At 28.1% G+C, this 19,211-nt stretch overlaps 1 protein-coding gene across 8 annotated transcripts in view; it reads left to right on the forward strand.

Moving 5' to 3' along the window:
* The window catches only part of LOC130672138 (TNF receptor-associated factor 4), a 65,889-nt gene that overhangs the window by 1,298 nt on the left and 45,380 nt on the right, over positions 1-19,211 (forward strand). The window contains exons 1-5 of one of the 8 annotated variants that reach the window (XR_008990638.1): positions 1,297-1,919; positions 2,184-2,299; positions 2,425-2,821; positions 3,080-3,186; positions 3,665-3,909. The exons of 1 other annotated variant lie outside the window; for it this stretch is intronic. Coding sequence is in view for 2 of the 7 variants with exons in the window: in XM_057476474.1 (XP_057332457.1) it covers positions 16,690-16,707 (18 nt within the window). In the remaining 5 variants the exon portion in view is untranslated. 6 more of the 8 variants (XR_008990636.1, XR_008990637.1, XR_008990640.1 and 3 more) reach the window with 6 other exon arrangements.

Here is a 19,211-nt window from a genome sequence, read left to right on the forward strand (position 1 = left end):
GTGAGTACGCGGTGTATCAACCGTGATTCCACGGTGGCTTTACCACCGTGTATACACGGTGTTTCCACTGTGATTACGCGGTGGATACAACGTAGAACCACGGTGGTGAAATGGCACAAAGCCACCGTGGAATCACGGTGGATACACCGCGTAATCAGAGTGGAAACACCGTGTATACACAGTAATAAAGCCACTGTGCAATCACGGTGGATATACCGCGTAATCACAGTGGATACACTGTGCATACACGGTGGTAAAATGGAACAAACCCACCGTGTAACCAAGGTGGATCCACGGTGTTTACACTTTCACGGTGTTTCCACCGTGATTCAAATCTGCGAGGGGAACAATAAATATACTCCCGATTTTGCAGTATCCGGCTTACAGACTTAAGCTTTGGCACAAATATTCCCAACAATCTTACAAATCCCCCGCCATCGGTATTTTTTTCGAAAACTAACTTCGAGAGAAGTTTCAGTGAGGTCGAGATCTAAATATTCTCGTTTTTTCATTATTTGGCTAATAGATTTGATCTTTGGCATAAATATTCCCAACCATCTTACGAATTTCTTACCATCGGTAACTTTTTCGAAAACTGATTCAAATAATGAAAAAAAAACGAGAGGATTTTAATCGTTGACTCCACTGAAACCTCCCTCGGAGTTAGTTTTCGAAAAAAATACCGATGGTCGGGTATTTGCAAGATTGTTCACGGAAAAAAAATTCGACGAAAAATTCCAATATTACTATCGTAATCCTGAACTAAACTTTTATTGTCTGTAACGTTCAAATATATGATACGAAAATTTACAGATTTTAAAAGATTTTTTACTATTCACTATCGTAATTTCATTAAGAGTTTGTTGTAATCAATTCAATAAGAAATATTACAATGTTACTATCGTAAATAGTAAATGAATAAAAAATAAGATTTAATTATACGGTTTATTCTTTTATTCTTCCTTTTAATATACAGTGCTGCCTCTATGTTTTTACAATACAAACCATACAAATTACGATAGTTGGATTGTAAATTTTCTGAAATGGTATAGTATATGCCATCTGAAGCGTTTACGTATGAGCTCCCTTAAGTTGGCGGGGGGAAGTCAAATTTTGGAAAATATCCCCTAACAATTTTGTTTGTTCGTCGATTGTTCTTCAATGTTCGCTATAAATAATTATTTGTTCGTTTTTTATTTTTTTTTAAATAAATAATTAAAAATTTGTTGTAAGTTAGCGGTGACTATGCTCATTTTCAATAATTTTTTTTTTTTTTTACGTTTATCTTGAATTGTTTGTTAATATTCCACCAAAAACAGCGTTTGTTCGTTTATTTTTATATTTATAATTAATTATTAAAATTTTAATTATGCCCGTTGTTCTGATACTAGCTGTGCGCATGCGCAAACGTCTACTCTGTTTAAAATTTTTTATTGTTTTCATTGTTATTTATGTTCCAATTAAATGAGTAATCTTATAAAGTAATTATCACACCCTGTCGATTATTTAGCACATCATAAGAATATCCAAGTATTTATCAGAGAGTAATGTCACTCAGCCACAATAAAATATGAAACGAAAGACTCCTCAAAGAATCTCAGACCACTATTAATATTATTATTATTATTATCTTCATTTATTTAATACTTAATACACTTAACTAATTATTTTGTTTTATCAGTACTAATTGTGTATTAAAAGTACTGAAAACATTTTAATGTAATTTTCATTTACTCTTTTATAATTTACCGCTCCGTTTTGTAACTTACGTGGTGTGTCACCTATTATCAAGTATTCTAACTTGTCGTTTAATTAGTATTTTTGTGTTACACAGTTGGTCTTGTAAATAGTTGGTAAACCAATTACTAAATTACGAGTATTATTGAAGTCAATAAGAAATAAATATTATATTGGAGCAGGTTTGTAAAATTAAACTAATAATTAGTTATTTATTTAATATTGGAGTAGGTTTGTAGACTTGAAGTTATTAATTATTAATTTGCGGAATTTTCATAGATTTATATTTAATATCGCATCTACATTGAGACTCAAAATAACTTAGCCTAAAAATTTTGTTGGAAATTTTTATTAATATTTATTATTAAACATCATTTTATAATTTAAGAGATTTTTCGAATTTTTCTTTTTTTTTTTCAAATATTTTAATTTTTTTAATTTTTCAGTTTTGAAAACATTATTTTATACAACTTATCAAAATGGAGCTCAACTCCATAATGTTTCATCAATCGAATGTGATTCTTTCATCTAATCTCCGACATTATTTGTCTATCATTTATGTGTAAGTATATTACAATTAATTATTAGTTTTGCTATTAATAACTTCTTGAACGTTGAAAATTTCATGATAAGTAAACAGTTATATTTTATGATTATATTATTATATCAATTATTTTTTCTATACAGAGTTGATCAGAGAGGCTATGCAAACTGGAATCCAGAATGTAGACTCACTGGTGATAATTGGTACAGTAGATAATATAAGTTAATCGTTGATGATGGACTGATCGGAAAGACTTTTTTTTACTATTGAGACTATTATTAATTAAGAGCGTTTTGATTATGCTGGTATGGAGAAGAAAAAGTTGTACTGTATCTACATTGCTATCGGTTAAAAGAGATCTACAATAACTTGAATCGTGAAAATATTGACGGCACTGCTATTAACTATGCTATCATAGTATCCGATACCGTGTCTGATGCTGCTCTTTTCTTACACTTTTTTCTGTATGTGCCATGGCAGAACTTTTTTTGTGACAACGGCAAACATGTCCTCATTATTTATGATGATTTGTCAAAACCGGTAATTGCTTACTATTAATAGTATATTTTACACCTAGGGAAGTAAAGTAAGAAAATGTCTCAGATCTCATGTAATTGTTGGCCGAGGCGAACAATTACATGTGATCTGAGGCTTTCTTATTTACTGCCCAAGGTGTCAATACTATTTTTCTCCTCGACGGAGGCGGAAAGCGGCAACTTTGTTTCGCACAGCGGGACAAAAGTTGACGCTTTTCGCCCGGAAGGGAGAAAATATTTTTATTTTGGAGACGATCTCTAGGAAATGATGCTTAGCCTCGTCATGTATTCTATCTTTATTCTCGTTTCCTTGAAAGAGCAGCTAAAATGAAAGAGCAGTAAAATCCATTAAATGTACATAAATAATTGGTGAGTAAAATAAATAATTTATTAAATGATAAACATGAATTACCGTCAATAATTTCCGGATGTTTCATCGAAAAATAATAGTTAAAAAATGCCTTTTTCTCGCCTCCGGGCGGAAAGCGTCAACCTTCGTCCCGCTGTGCAAACCGAAGTTGCCGCTTTGCGCCTCCGTTGAGGAGAAAAATAGTATACACTCCTTGGGCAGTAATTAAGAAAGCCTCAGATCACATGTAATTGTTCGCCTCAGCCAACAATTACAGGTGATCTGAGACATTTTTTACTTTACTGCTCTAGGTCTGTAATATACTATAGTTCTTCGAATTTTTTAGTAAAGTATCTATTACTTATAATTTTTTTCATAAATAATTTGTAAAAACAGATCAAAAATCATTATATAACTGTCAACTTTTATTACTAAGTAGTATGACTCATAATTTAATTAAATCATTTAAATAGTAGGCTTATGATTTATATTTTACAGGTGCAACACTTTTACTGGGATTTCCTTCATAGCAAAAACTATTTGACTGACTCCGACGCCGATGAGTTACTCCAACCAAGCAAACTTCGGATTAATATGTAGAATGGGGATATCGAAGACAATAGAAATCGTTAGATTTCTATTTAAGAGTGATACGTAGATTTCTATTCATGTTTGATAGTTGTTTATTAGTGTACGGTCGACTGAAAGAGTTTCTTAATAAGTTTTTAAATTTTTTAAGTATACATATTGTCATTATAACTTTAATGTCTCATTTATTATTTTTTTTTAAACTTAATTAGTGTAACTAGAAACAATTAGATGTCTGTCACTTCTAGTCACATCTTAAGAAAAAAAAAGTAATTATGTAAAATTATTCTAAAAATTTAGGAAAATCTAAAATAAATCTATTAAGTTTATGAAAATTTTTACTCTTAATGAATGTTATATTTTGTTAATTAATTTTATACTGAGAAAAATAGTAATTTTTTCAACAGTTGATGGAAAAAACTTTCTTAAATTTGCTTGTTTTTTAATAACTACAAAATTCATTCATTACACCCAAAAACTGGTGTAAACTATTTGACTTTTTTTGGACAAGATTAAAACTATATCAGTTATTGTTTTAGAGTAAATCAGTAAAAAAAATATATGTATATATTCATACAATATGGTTTTTTATAATGGTTTTTTAAAATTTATTATCAATATATATTTATATCAATATACATTCTATTGTTATAATAATAATATTTACTTATATTTTAGATGATGAAAATATTCACATTTTATATTATGCGTGACGTCAAAATTAAATCTATTGGTATAAAAAATGTCGTTGATGATCAAATCATATTGTGTTGTTAATAGTTATTAAATTTAAAGACTTTAGTATAATCAATTTTTGTAGTTTCTCCGTTATTGATCCTCAGCTATATTACTTGATTATTATTTATTGAAAAATGATAAGCAATATAAATAGTAATTACTATGCGGCTAACGACAATAATTCATCAAAAAAGTTAAGTTTAATTACTTAAATTCTAACTATCATTGATTATTTTTCTAATTTTTCCTTTACGTTACCACCTTAGCCACATCAATCTCAGCAAAGTTTTATGTTTAACATCTTTTTTTTTTTTCGTTCAAATTTGATATAAACAAATGCTTGTAGGTACTGAATCTATGCCACTTTATATTGGTCTATTCACTATTAATTTAATATTTACAATAGCTTATTTTTCAAAAAGACATGATGGTTTCGAAATATCGAGGTGATTCGACTAGTTGTAATTTCTTGAATAACATAGTTTTATAGGTCTAAACATTTCAATAATTATACCCTTGTCAGTTCACGGAATTAAGATTTTTTTTTTTTTTTTTCAATTATAAATATCTTTTAATTATTAACTAAATTAATTTATCTTCAATAATATAAGACACTAAATGATAATGGAAAAATAAAAATATCAAAGAATGCACAATTTAAAAAAAAAAATAATTTATGTAAAAATATTTCATTCACAATAGTCTAATTAATGATCAAGTATTTCAATCTGAAATTATTTAATTTTAAACAATTAAATACGAAGCCGCATTGGTTATGGTAGCCACGTGGTTTACTAAGGAATAAATGAAATATTTTTCCAATTCAAAATTTAGCTATGTATAGATATTGTACCATTTGTTATTGAATTTTTCATAAAGAAGTTATTTTAATTAAAATTTTCAAGTATTGAGTCATGCACTCGTGCAATGAAAATTAATTAATACATTAAACACATTAGACAGAGTGTAACGACGCCCATATAACTTAAACAGGTTATTCATGTAAACTTTAATGCATAATTTTAAACAAGAAGTAATCAAAATTATTAAAAATCAACTTAGTTACTTAGTATCAGAAAGGAAAGTTAGTATTTAATTAGAAACCCTGAATGAAATTTTTAGTAGTTGATTGACAGCTAGATAATAAATTAAAAATTAAAATATCAATAAAGGTCCTTTTTTCAAATTGAAATAATTAATGCAAAAATGTTTAACTTATTATGATCAAAGTGATAAGTGTTTTTTTTTTTAATATAAATTATTTTTTTTTTTATGATAAAATCATCCGCTGCATAGGTTATGGTTACCACGTGGTCGTTACTTTTATATGATTATTTTTCCAAATTTAAACCAGAATAAAACAGAAATGTATCAGCATAAAAAACAGATAAAAGCAAAAGCTAATCCAGTTTAATGTTCTTTATTGATTAGATCGATAAGATTTATATATGCATATACATTTTAAATTTACATCTACTAACATAATTTATAGCGGCTAATATTATAATTTGATTGTTGAATTGGCAGCTTGTGCATGATAAAATAATCGGGATATATATTTACATCTATGGTTTTCCATAAATGTTAACACTCAATTAATGCAAGTAAACACTTTTTTAACTATTCATTTTATTGCATTTTTCCTGAGTCTAAAATTTTCATTTTATTGATTAATTTTAAGATTTTAATTCTGATCCATAATCTGAATCTAAATCTAAGTCAAAATCTAAAAGCTCTTGAACTTTTTCCTTATATTATTCTTTGCAGTTCCAACAACCGAACAATAGAGTGTAAAATAAAAACATATTAGTTAATAAAAATTTGTAATATTAATTTATGTTTAATAATAAATCAATTACCTTGCATAAACGTTAGAAATTAACATTGTATTTTACAGCATTTCTAAATATTATATTCATAATCATCAGCAACTTTACTATACGTAATATACGTTTTTTGTATTATAAATGTAATTTGTAATAAAGTAACATCAGTTTCATAGTTGACTCTTGTTGTTTTTTACTACTCCGATAAAAGTATCTCATAATTGAGTCTCATCTTACTTTTGATTTCTTCTAACATTACAGAATAGTTGGCACAAATCACTCTGTAAAATATAGAATTATTTTATTTTATTCCTATTTCATTTTATTCCTAATAAAAGACAGTTTTTTCTTTTACTTCGAAGGCTCAGATAATACTATCTCCTCTGGATCGTTCCCTATACCTCTATTATCTTCAGACGATGTTCGTCGTTTATGCATGACAAATTCACTGTACAAAAATTATTATTTAAAGTAAAAAACAATCATGACATAGATTATTTAAATAACAACGAAAACAGTAATAATCAACTTAAAAAATTATAATTTTGATTGTATAAAAAAATGATTAACAAAGACCTACTGCTTCCTGTAAATATAATAATTTAACGATTTTGTTGATGTCTAAAATAAATCAAATTTACGAATAAAAAAAAAAGTGATTTAGTATTTCTATTTATTAACTTTTTAATAAACTTACTAATTATTTAAAAAAAAGAAATTATTTATTTATTTATTTAACATTATAAAACCTTCATTTTTTCTGTTTAACATATTAATCTTGTAGTATAAAACATTTTAAAATTACGTCATAATATAATAATGATAATAATAATTTTATTTACTTTATAATCGTAAAACTTAAATAGATTTTACACTTAATGACTTTTTATTACTTTTGGCAACAACCTTAACACTAAGTCTTCATAAATGTAATTGAGCAACAATATTAATAATAATCAAAGTATAGAGATTTCCAATATCACTTGTATCCACTTATTGCTTTTTTTTTAAATATTTCCTAAAGCTGCAAAAAAAGAGAAAATAAAATCTTTAATAATTTAATTTCATGATTGACACTCAAAGATTATGATAATTTAAGACTCATTTTTATCCTAATACTAAGAGAATCCTAACACCAAGAATAGTCACGAATGTAGTAAAAAAAAAAAAAGAAGAAAAAAGTAGTAACCATTAATATAAACGAGTTCAATTCGACTATATGTTTATTAATTGAAATAGCGAATTTCAAAGGAAAGATTTAATTCAAATGTTAGCGAACAAATTATGAATCAAATACTTTAATTAATATAAGTTTTTTTTTGGAGTTAGCAGTTGTCTAAAAATTGTTAACCTGCTTTATAAAAAATAAATTATATAAAAAAAAAACATTTATTTATTTTCAAAGAAGCTTAAACTAAGATAAAAGACCTAGTACCTGATCAGGGAACTGGTACTCGATCACTTGATGTATTTATATATTCATATTTAGTACAATTTAGTAAATATAGATATACAAATACATGGAGTGATCGGGTACTAGTTCCCTGATTGGGTAATAGGTCTCTTACCTTATAAACAAAAGTATGAAAATTTATTTTGTTTATTATTTAATTGTGATAAACCAAGTTTCAAAACTTAATTAACTGTATTATTTTAATACCAATATCAAATAGTTTGAACACATCGATTCTAAGGATTTTAAACTTTTGAAGTTAAAAAAATTAAATGTTTGAAGCATAAATTTGCTATCAGAAAATTTATATCAAAGTGGTAATTATGATTTAAATGTGTACTATAAAAATGAGCTGAATTTAATTTGTCGTTATGAAATATTTTTTAGTCATAGAAACTTTAAACAGAGAAAATAAAATTTAATACTCTTATTAGTTTTGAAATTGTTTTCAAAATTTAATATGAGCTAACTCTGTTAATAGTTATTTATAATTTTTATTGTGAACCGAAACAAAACATTATTTTTAGTGTTACAATAAAAATTTCTCTTATAATATAATTGATCGAACAAATAAAAGAAAATTATAGAAATTTGAAGAAATTACCTGAAATATATAAATGTATTTTTCTTGTTTACTGTGAGAATAAAGTGTAAAAAATCCCATGAGGTACAATTTTAGTGCGTTCACTAATAAATCTAGACTTTTCCAGTTGGTCATTGTAGAATCGCCAATTTCCTGTCAAACTCTTACAATATGTTATGTAGTGAAAATTGTTATAACCAATAACCCCTGTCAAGCTATAATTAAGAAAAAAATTAATATAGAAACAAATCATTTGTATTTCAGATGTAATAAAAATGTACCAACCGATAACTAAATTTTTTTAATGAGTGTGTTTCATTAAAATCTAAAGACTTGGGCAATTCGCCAAGCTTACATTGAGTTCCTTCTTTTTCATTCACTGATTTAACATCCAATTCTATGTAGATGTATTGATTAAGCGTTGTTTTACAGGTCATTTGTTTTTTTTGGCAGCTTGTGCAAAATTTATTATAAGCTATGCTTTTAAAATTTAATGCTTCTTGCAAACATTTAAATCCTTTTTCCATGATTAAATTATAATTGACAGTCAAAACCGGTATATTACGTTGATAATCTTTGCAGTCTAATGATGAACATGAATTGTTTTCGAAGGCACTTGGTTCACTTGTAAATAATTTAATCCACAAACTATTGACGTTATCTACACAATTAATACTACGATTTACGTTCTTAGTTTTACGATTGTCAATATTAATTTGATTTTGTGTGAATTCAGTGTTTTGATAGATAGGATGTAAAATAGATAATCGTTTAACATAGATATGTTTTTTTAATCCTGTTGACATAAAATCGGTGACAAAATTAAAAGTAGGATTTGAAGAATTGCTAACAAAATTATTAAATTCTTCATTTTGTAGACATCCATAGAAAATCAACTGAACAATACTGTCGAATGGGCACGTATTGAAAGCAAACCAGGATTCATTTTGAAAAAAGACAGGTCCGCTTTTATTACCATTTTGTAATAAAAATTCTTCTTTTTTGTTTGAAGGCGCCAAATTGTTTATTAAATTAATTTCGGGAAAACTTTTAAAGTATTTACCTTCCTTCTTAATCGTTCTTAAATTTTTTTCCACAGCGGCATCTAAACTGTTTTCTTTCAATGGTGAATTATTATCGGAATAATAACTGTGATCAAGAGTAACTAAATCATTTAAATTCGGCTGATATAAACTTTCGTTATTTTCATTTGCGTTACAATCAATATTATCTAAAAAATTATTATTATCAATTTCAGAACAATCAAATGACTCAGTATTGAAATTGGTGGGAATATCTTCATTGAATAAATGACAATCCGAATCCAACCAATCACAGTCGTTGTGTTTCATGTCATTTCCCTGTCCCCTCCAATTTTCAGTGAGTAACTTGTCGTTAGGTTCACAATCTTCTTTGAATAATTTGTCTTCAGTACTATTTATTTTATCATTTTTTTGCTTATTAGCATAGTAGTTATTAACGAATTTTAATAATTCGCGTTCAAAAATTTTGACACCACCATCAATAAGTTTAAGATGAGCTTTAACTAAGTAATCAACACGTGCAGGAAGAGAAATCATTTTACCTAATAACTCTTTTAATTCTTTAAACGACTGCTCTATGTACGCAGAAGTTGCTCGTAAATTCGTGTAATGAATACAAACTTTCGTCCATAGCGGAAATTCTCTCACTTCTTTAAGTAATGAATCTTTAAATAGAGGTACATAAAAAGTGTTTAAATTATTAATATCATTACTACCATCAGAATGAACATTCACTGAAAAAGCGACAAGATTATTTATCCAACTTGAAATAGTAGTGTCCTTTTCTATTAAATCAGTATTGATCTCTCGGTGTAAAGTTTCATTTTTCTCTTGATCAAACTCCATAGTTTTAATTTTGTCTTCAGTATTATTAATAAAGTCTTGAGATTCATTTTTTGCAATCAATTTTTCCAACTCTGACCTTGCTTCTTTTGTAGTTATCATTTCGCCATCAAAATCAACAATAGAATCATCATATTCAGTGCCACAGACAATCAAAACTAATACAAGAATTCTTTCAAAATCTTTTAAATTATTACAATCCATCAATAATGCAACGCTGTATAAGTAAAATGATTTAATTCTTGGATGAATAACAGATTTCCAACATTTCCAGCCACTTATAGCATGAATAAAATGAGCCGTATCCAATCTGATAAAAGTTTTTACAGAGTCAAGTGAAGCACCGTTTTTGACATGTTGAAAACACCTATTAACGTAATCGAATAAAGAAAAATTATTGCAAGCTAAACAGGAGGCATTTAAAAGGACACGAGATCCATCACAGACTACTTCTGTCGGAGGCGAAACATTACTAAGCCAGTTTTCTAGTCCAAATTTGATGGTCTTAGTGTCATGAATTTCCGATAAAATTTGATAAACAGATTGTGAAGTATTACTAAAATTAATTACGATTTGGTATAAAAAAATACTACTCGTAGTTTTATTTTTGCTGTCTAGAAATTTTTTCGCAAGACCTCCTGTAGCATCAATACAAACAGAAGAATAGTGTCTGTGAAGACGCCTGTATTCATTATAACAATGAATTTGTTGTGGTGAAACATAAAATACTGAAAATGGTGTATCAATCATAACTTTTATAAAATTTTGATGAGCAGGATTCTCGTCTTCGTTAATACTATAAATAGCTTTAATCAAATCTCTCCGATCTTCTGGCTTGACATTCAAATTTTCTTCCTTAGATTCTTTCTTTACTTGATATAAAACATTAGAATTGAATAGAACAGGACATTCAGTAGTACCTGATTCCAACAGATTTTGAGCTTGCTGCAAAATAGTTCCCTTAACTCCTTTTGCATCGATCATAGTTTTAAAAACTTTTCTTCGCTCGGCTTGCAGTGGCCTTGTAACTTCTTCATGAACTTCAAAACGAGTATCCCGGCATTGAAAATTAATAAAAACAGGACCTTTGTCCCCAGGATTGTTTTCAATGTAACCAAAAATAGGATTATTGCACCGTTTACTTTTGCACTTGCCAATAAATGTCGCATAATAACTTCCATTTTCATGAATTGTGCCTTTTTTAAATACAAAGGCACACGGTAGTTTAAACTGATGCCATAATTCAAAGGCAATAGTGTCAGTCCACACTTTCGGCTGCAACCTAGGATTTTTACAACTATTATCCTTTTTATACATACATTCCCAAACACCTCTAGCAATTTCAACATGAAAACATGGAACATCATCTCGCTCTTTGGCATATAATTTATTAAAATAATCCTTGTCGTTATTATCATCACTGTCATCATTATTTTTATCATTTTTATCATTACTGTCATCATTATTTTTATCATTTTTATCATTACTGTCATCATTATCATTATTATCATTGCTATCATTGTCATCATCATCACTATTATTATAAGTGATTTTCTTCTTAATTATTTGTGAATAATAACCACATTGTTCTCTTGCTTTAGTCAAAATCCCCCTACGATTGTCTTTTATGTTGGTCCTAACTGCGGCAGTATTCCATTTACCCACAAATTCTGGTTCCTTGGACATTTTCGACCATACCTCAGCAGAGTATGCTGGCAAAGTTTCTGAACAGAAGTAACTCATATATCTTTTTATAACAGCTATTGAGTCCTCATCTGATACAAGCAGTAATCTCGGCATTATTGAGTTGATGATTGATAAACCCTGAAATGAAAAGAAAAAAAAATTAATTGACATCCATACAGTATTAATTTATTTTTTACTTAAAATTATAATTTAAGTTAATATATTTAAGCAAATAATCCATTTACCACAAATTAAGTTAAGTGATCAATATAGAAAATAATATTTATTTTCTTCTAAATAATTATTATGTATAAATATACATAAATATATATAAATAATTATTATATAATAATTATTTATAAAAGAAAAGAATTTAAATGTTTTTGTCAACCTGATAACTATGCATCTAATAAATATTTTAATAAATAAATATTTCCTTGAGTTTATAGGTTTTAGAAATAATAGGTTGTATCACCTAATTTATCGACTGATAATAACCCAAGTGTCACACTTGCCTTTGTGACATCTATATCTATAAGATATTCCTGATAGCCAAGGTGGCCGCAACCTGCCGCCAAGTTGGCCTTTCCATGATTTGATCGCAACTTTCCAAGAAACTTGTCGACAACTTGTAGACAACATTTACAAAAGCTAAAAGTTGTCGACAACTCGTCGTCAAGTTGGTCGTAACTCACTTACACCAACTTTCTCGTCAGTAACTCTGGTTATCAGGAATCATTTTTAGGCAATTTTTTGCGATATATCAATAAGGCACCAACATGTTGACAAAACGATCAGAAATTTATGTTACCGAAAAAATATCTACTTAAAAGACTTAACACAAGTGACGACAAAAAGCAAATTACAAATAGTGGTAAATAAGTCATCTAAACGACTTTTTAATTGACATAAGACAGGAAAAACAACATAAATTTTCTCTGTCTCCAGAACAAACATTTGCATGTTGTATTTACACCAAAGAAGGTGACTTTGAGACAAAAGAAAATTTACCTTATACTTTTAAAGACATCTTAAAGTTGGCTGTGTGATACTTGGGAAATAAGATTTTTATTGCTTAAAGAGTACATATAGAACCCATTTTTTTTTTTTTTTTGTTATTGCTTTATACAATTATATTATTATTATTATTATTATTCTATCTCATTATATATTACATATTTTTCTTTTTGACCGACAGCAAGCGATTTGTTTTAAATGCATCGAAATTTTGTATCCCCTTGCAATGGGTTCTATATGTACTCTTTAAGCAATAAAAATCTTATCTTATCTTATTTTATCTACTTCGGAAATAATTATTCTTAATAGAATTTCACTTCAATATTTAATTTTACTTTGTGTAAAGAAAAAAAAAAAATGAATAAAGATAATTTTTTTACTTTTTGCAAAACTAGCTACTTACCAATAAACTCCAATAAATAATTTTGCTGAACTTTTCCTTGTCGCTAGGAAAATTCATCTTAGAGAGGTGTTCGAATAAATAAAAAAATCTGAAATTAATAACAATAAAATAATTAATCAGTTCTCACGATGCCTAAAACGGAATTGAAACGTTTAGAGCATAAAATTAAAAAAGAAAATACTTTCAAAGAGAAATTTTCAATTTTTTACGTGAAATTAGGCGCTTTTAATACATAAAAATCGCAATCAAACAATACGCAAACATAAGTTTGAATATTATTAATGGTTATCTTTATATATGAAAATTAATCCCTATTTCCCTCAATCACAGCATCGGGCGTAAACGGCTGGGCTGATTTCACTAATCTTTTTTTTGTTATGTCTGTTATTCTCACGAGACAAGTCTTATCAAAAAAAAAAGTTAAGAAAACTGCGAAAAAAATTAAAAAATTTAAAAAAAACTTAAAGATCATATTAGCTTTTCAAATGTAACTTTAGAAACGTAACGTTAGTTGACAGATGTCAACTATACACATTTATAATTAAAAAATAAAATGATGTAAAAATTATTGATAGCAAAACTAATAATTAATTGTAATATACTTACACATAAATGATGGACAAATAATGTCGGAGATTAGATGAAAGAATCACATTCGATTGATGAAACATTATGGAGTTGAGCTCCATTTTGATAAGTTGTATAAAATAATGTTTTCAAAACTGAAAAATTAAAAAAATTAAAATATTTGAAAAAAAAAAAAAAGAAAACTTCGAAAAATCTCTTAAATTATAAAATGATTTTTAATAATAAATATTAATAAAAATTTCCAACAAAATTTTTAGGCTAAGTTATTTTGAGTCTCAATGTAGATGCGATATTAAATATAAATCTATGAAAATTCCGCAAATTAATAATTAATAACTTCAAGTCTACAAACCTACTCCAATATTAAATAAATAACTAATTATTAGTTTAATTTTACAAACCTGCTCCAATATAATATTTATTTCTTATTGACTTCAATAATACTCGTAATTTAGTAATTGGTTTACCAACTATTTACAAGACCAACTGTGTAACACAAAAATACTAATTAAACGACAAGTTAGAATACTTGATAATAGGTGACACACCACGTAAGTTACAAAACGGAGCGGTAAATTATAAAAGAGTAAATGAAAATTACATTAAAATGTTTTCAGTACTTTTAATACACAATTAGTACTGATAAAACAAAATAATTAGTTAAGTGTATTAAGTATTAAATAAATGAAGATAATAATAATAATAATAATATTAATAGTGGTCTGAGATTCTTTGAGGAGTCTTTCGTTTCATATTTTATTGTGGCTGATTGACATTACTCTCTGATAAATACTTGGATATTCTTATGATGTGCTAAATAATCAACAGGGTGTGATAATTACTTTATAAGATTACTCATTTAATTGGAACATAAATAACAATGAAAACAATAAAAAATTTTAAACAGAGTAGACGTTTGCGCATGCGCACAGCTTGTATCAGAACAACGGGCATAATTAAAATTTTAATAATTAATTATAAATATAAAAATAAACGAACAAACGCTATTTTTGGTGGAATATTAACAAACAATTCAAGATAAACGTAAAAAAAAAAAAAAATTATTGAAAATGAGTATAGTCACCGCTAACTTACAACAAATTTTTAATTATTTATTTAAAAAAAAATAAAAAACGAACAAATAATTATTTATAGCGAACATTGAAGAACAATCGACGAACAAACGAAATTGTTAGGGGATATTTTCCAAAATTTGACTTCCCCCCGCCAACTTAAGGGAGCTTTACGTATGAAAGACAAGTGTTGTCACAATACCATGATGTGATGCTTGCGTGAGTATATATATATATATATATATATATATATATATATGTATATATATATATATATATATATATATATATATATATATATATATATATATATACACAAATGATGACATATACTTTGTCTGTATTATTTGTGGTTCAACTATATATATTTATAAATCAGTTCATCTTTATCCACAGTGTAGTGCAGAAATAGAGGTTATTTTTCATGACGTTTTTCGGACAATTGTAAATAAGAAATTTAGAATAAAAAACTGTGCTTTCTTCATTACAAACCTACATAGATTATGGAATTTAATAATTTGGTGGTGTAAGTATAATTATTACTACTCAATTTTTATTAAACTGAATATTCTGTGGGTATATCGTTCGTTTTAAAATTATTTATCTGGACATGAAGTTTATTTTTATAAACAATTTAGTAGTATTATGGTCATAGGATAAATGATTCTAAAAAAATGAAAATTTATTTTTTCTAATAAATTCAATTCTCCTAATTTTGTTACAGGATATATTCTTCATTTGTCGACAATGAATAATTTTACCCGGCTTTGCGAGACGTAAAACATTTCAATAACCTCAAATTATGGACATTTAACGTTTCTTTATGATACTGAAGTTAGCAGACGCCTAATCATTTTTTGATTTTTTTAAAAATGATAAATTATAGAAAAAAAGTATTCGAAAAAATTGCACCTATGGTTTTTTAAATTTTCTACATGTGCGTATTTTGAATACAAAGAAATGAGTTATTTATTCAAAAGGTAAAAATTATAATACTTTTGGAATCTGATGTGATATTATTACTTATAAAGTTAAATTAATTAATAATAAATTTTATATATACCAAAAAAATATATTTGAAAAAATATTAAATAAATGTTTTATTATTACTACTTCAACACGTTTTATTTTTATTTCGAGATTGTATTTTCCTTCTCAATTTAACTGTTAAAAAAAAAAAAAAAATTCCAAATGATAAATTTGTCTTTTTTATTAATTATAAGTTCTACTTTCGTAAGAAAATATATTTTACTCCATTGACATTAATTATTATTTTATATTTAAAGAAATTCTACATTACCGACTCATTCATTTTACGATAGTTGTATTAGAATTTATGTTAACACAACTTGTATAATTTACTCTATACTATCTGATTTTTTCTTTCTGGTAGTAGTATAAATTATAAAATAAAAATTACGATAGTCTATTGTAAAAATTATTATTGAAAACTTATAGTCCAGCGTTACAATACTATATAATGAAAAATACGATAGTTAAATCGTAAAAAATCCGTGAATTTTTTTTCCGTGTTGGCAATGTTTGTGCCAATTTCAAGTCTGGAAGACTTATGATAGAAAAAAGGAGCATTTTTAACTTTGACTACACTGAAATCCCCCTTGGAGTTGGTTTTTCAAAAACAATATAAATGGTGAGGGATTTTTAAAATTGTTGGGAACATAATGCCAAAGTTCACGCCTGTAAGTCTCATTATTTCAAAACGAAAGTACTTTAATCTTTCACCCCAGTACCCAGGTAGGAAAGAACAACTGGGCAAGGTTTGGACCAAGCCTTGGCCAAGCGTCACTAGGATTATGCAAGGCTTGGCACGTGCCTTGGCTGAGCATTGGGCCAAGGATTGGTCCAAGCCTTGGATGATAGCCATGTCCCCAGCCTTGGGGAACGAAATATCAAGCCTCGGCCGAGTCTTGGGAAACAAAAAATTGAGTCTTGGCCAAGGCTTGGGAAACAAAAAATCAAGCCTCGGCCAAACCTCGGGAAGCAAAAAATCTAAGGCTCACCCAATGCTCGATCTAAAATATTATTATTTAAATTAATAAATATAATTAAAAAAAAGTTTGATCACACTTTTATCGACATTACATTGGAGTGTAATTAACTAATTACTGAATTAATGGGAAATAACGAATAAAATTATTTGGGGGCTACCGGGGTTCGAACTGAGATCCTTCTGATTACTAGGCCGGGACGCTATCCACTGTGCTAAATCTGATGTCCAAATAATCATGATTTTTTTGCTTGTTAATTATTTAAATACAATTTAATTCAAAAATATTAAATCGTAAAGATGAGGTGAACTGTAGTTTTATTTAATGAACAAAATTGTCTGATGAGTAATGACATATTTTTATTAGCACACCTAGGGAAGGGGGGAGGGGGCAAAAGGGGGTCGGGTAGGCAAAACGGAGTACCCCCAAAATATTTAAAAAAAAAAAAATGTTTTTCTTCGTCTAATTGCTATAAATCCGATATATTTGCGCATTTTTATCACTACGCATGACACCTGGGGCAAAATGGACCATCCAAAAATTCTGAATAAATGATTCTTTCATATTTTTATCGTCAAATTAAAAAAAATTTAATATATTAATTCATTTTTCGGCTGATTCTCTATAGCTGTGACAAATTCGGCCACTAAAAATATTCGAAAATAATATTTTATTTTTTTATTGATAAAATTTTTGAAATAATGCAAAATAATCTGTAGTCTAAAAAATCAAAAAACACGTTTTTTGGGTTCACAATAATGACAAATAAAAAATATAGAATTGTTTTTTTTTATTACATAACAATTAGTAATTAAGCTAATCGAGGGGAAACGATTTATTACACCTAAAAAAATTTTTTTAGAGTATTGTAAAACCAAAAATAATTGTCAAGAGAAAGAAATACATTCTTAATGATGAAAACAATTTAATAAAAAAAAAAATTATCATTTATTGGAGGGGGCCTCTCTGCCCCACAAAAAAATTTTTTTTTTGCCTTTGTATCCACCAATGATGTGAAATGTAATTTTTCTTTATGTATATTACATATAAAAAATTTGAATTTAATGAAATTTGATCAACTTTCAGAAATTTTTTTTTTCAACTTTTTTAAAGGATACCCCATTTCGCTCGCCGAAAATAAAAATCTCATGTTAACTAAAGTTTTGTACATAGCAATAACTAATTAAATGAAAATTATTGTATATCAAACAATTTTACTTTTTTGAAAATTTCAACTCTTGATATTAATCGTATACTCGGTAGACCGTTATGCCCTGGTCTTCTCTATATACATATATATAGATACATGTAAAGTTGATAATTTTAATATTAAATAAAAATTTAACCCATACTGAGGCATTGACCAATGGTCAGCTGCCAAGGCTCGGCTTGACAAAAATTAAACTATCGGACCCAGCCTCGGCCAATCCTTGGGCCAATGGTCAGCGGCCAAGGCTCGATTTAACCAAAATTAAACTATCAGGCCTGGCCCTGGCCGAGGCTCGGGCCAATGGTCACTACCCAAGGCTCGATTTAACAAAAATCAAAACATAGGGCCTGGCCCTGGCCGAGGCTCGGGCCAATGGTCACCACCCAAGGCTCGGCTTAATTAAACGAAACCATTGGACCAAGCCTCGGCCTAGACTTGGGCCAATGGTTAGCTGCCAAGACTTGGCTTAACGTAATCAAACCATTGGGCCAAGCCCTGGCCGAGGCTTGGGCCAATGGTCAGCTGCCGGAGCTTGGCAAGTGACAATAGGGCCAAGGCTCGGCCTATGGTCAGCCTTGGCGATTCCTACCTGGGTAAAACCCCCCTTGGAGTTAGTTTTCGGAAAAATACCCAAGGCGGTGGATTTGTAAGGTTGTTGGGAATATTTGTGCCAAAGTTCAAGTCTGTAATCCAAATGATGAAAAAATGCGAGTATATTAATTTTTGACCACACTGAAACCCCCCTCGGAGTTAGGTTTCGGAAAAAATACCGATGGTCGGGAATATCTAAGATTGTTCCCTCGCGGACTCGGGATTACTCCGAAATCATGGTGAAATTTCGGTGAAATCATAGTGGAAAGATAGTGAACCCATAGTGAAATGACAGTGAAATCACTGTAACTTTGTGCCATTTGCTTACTGTGTGATAATTATCATCCGATGGTAATTTTATGATGATTTCACCATCGATTCATAGTAGAATCAC

Source organism: Microplitis mediator, chromosome 7, assembly GCF_029852145.1.
Source record: "Microplitis mediator isolate UGA2020A chromosome 7, iyMicMedi2.1, whole genome shotgun sequence".
In the NCBI taxonomy this organism is placed as follows: domain Eukaryota; kingdom Metazoa; phylum Arthropoda; class Insecta; order Hymenoptera; family Braconidae; genus Microplitis; species Microplitis mediator.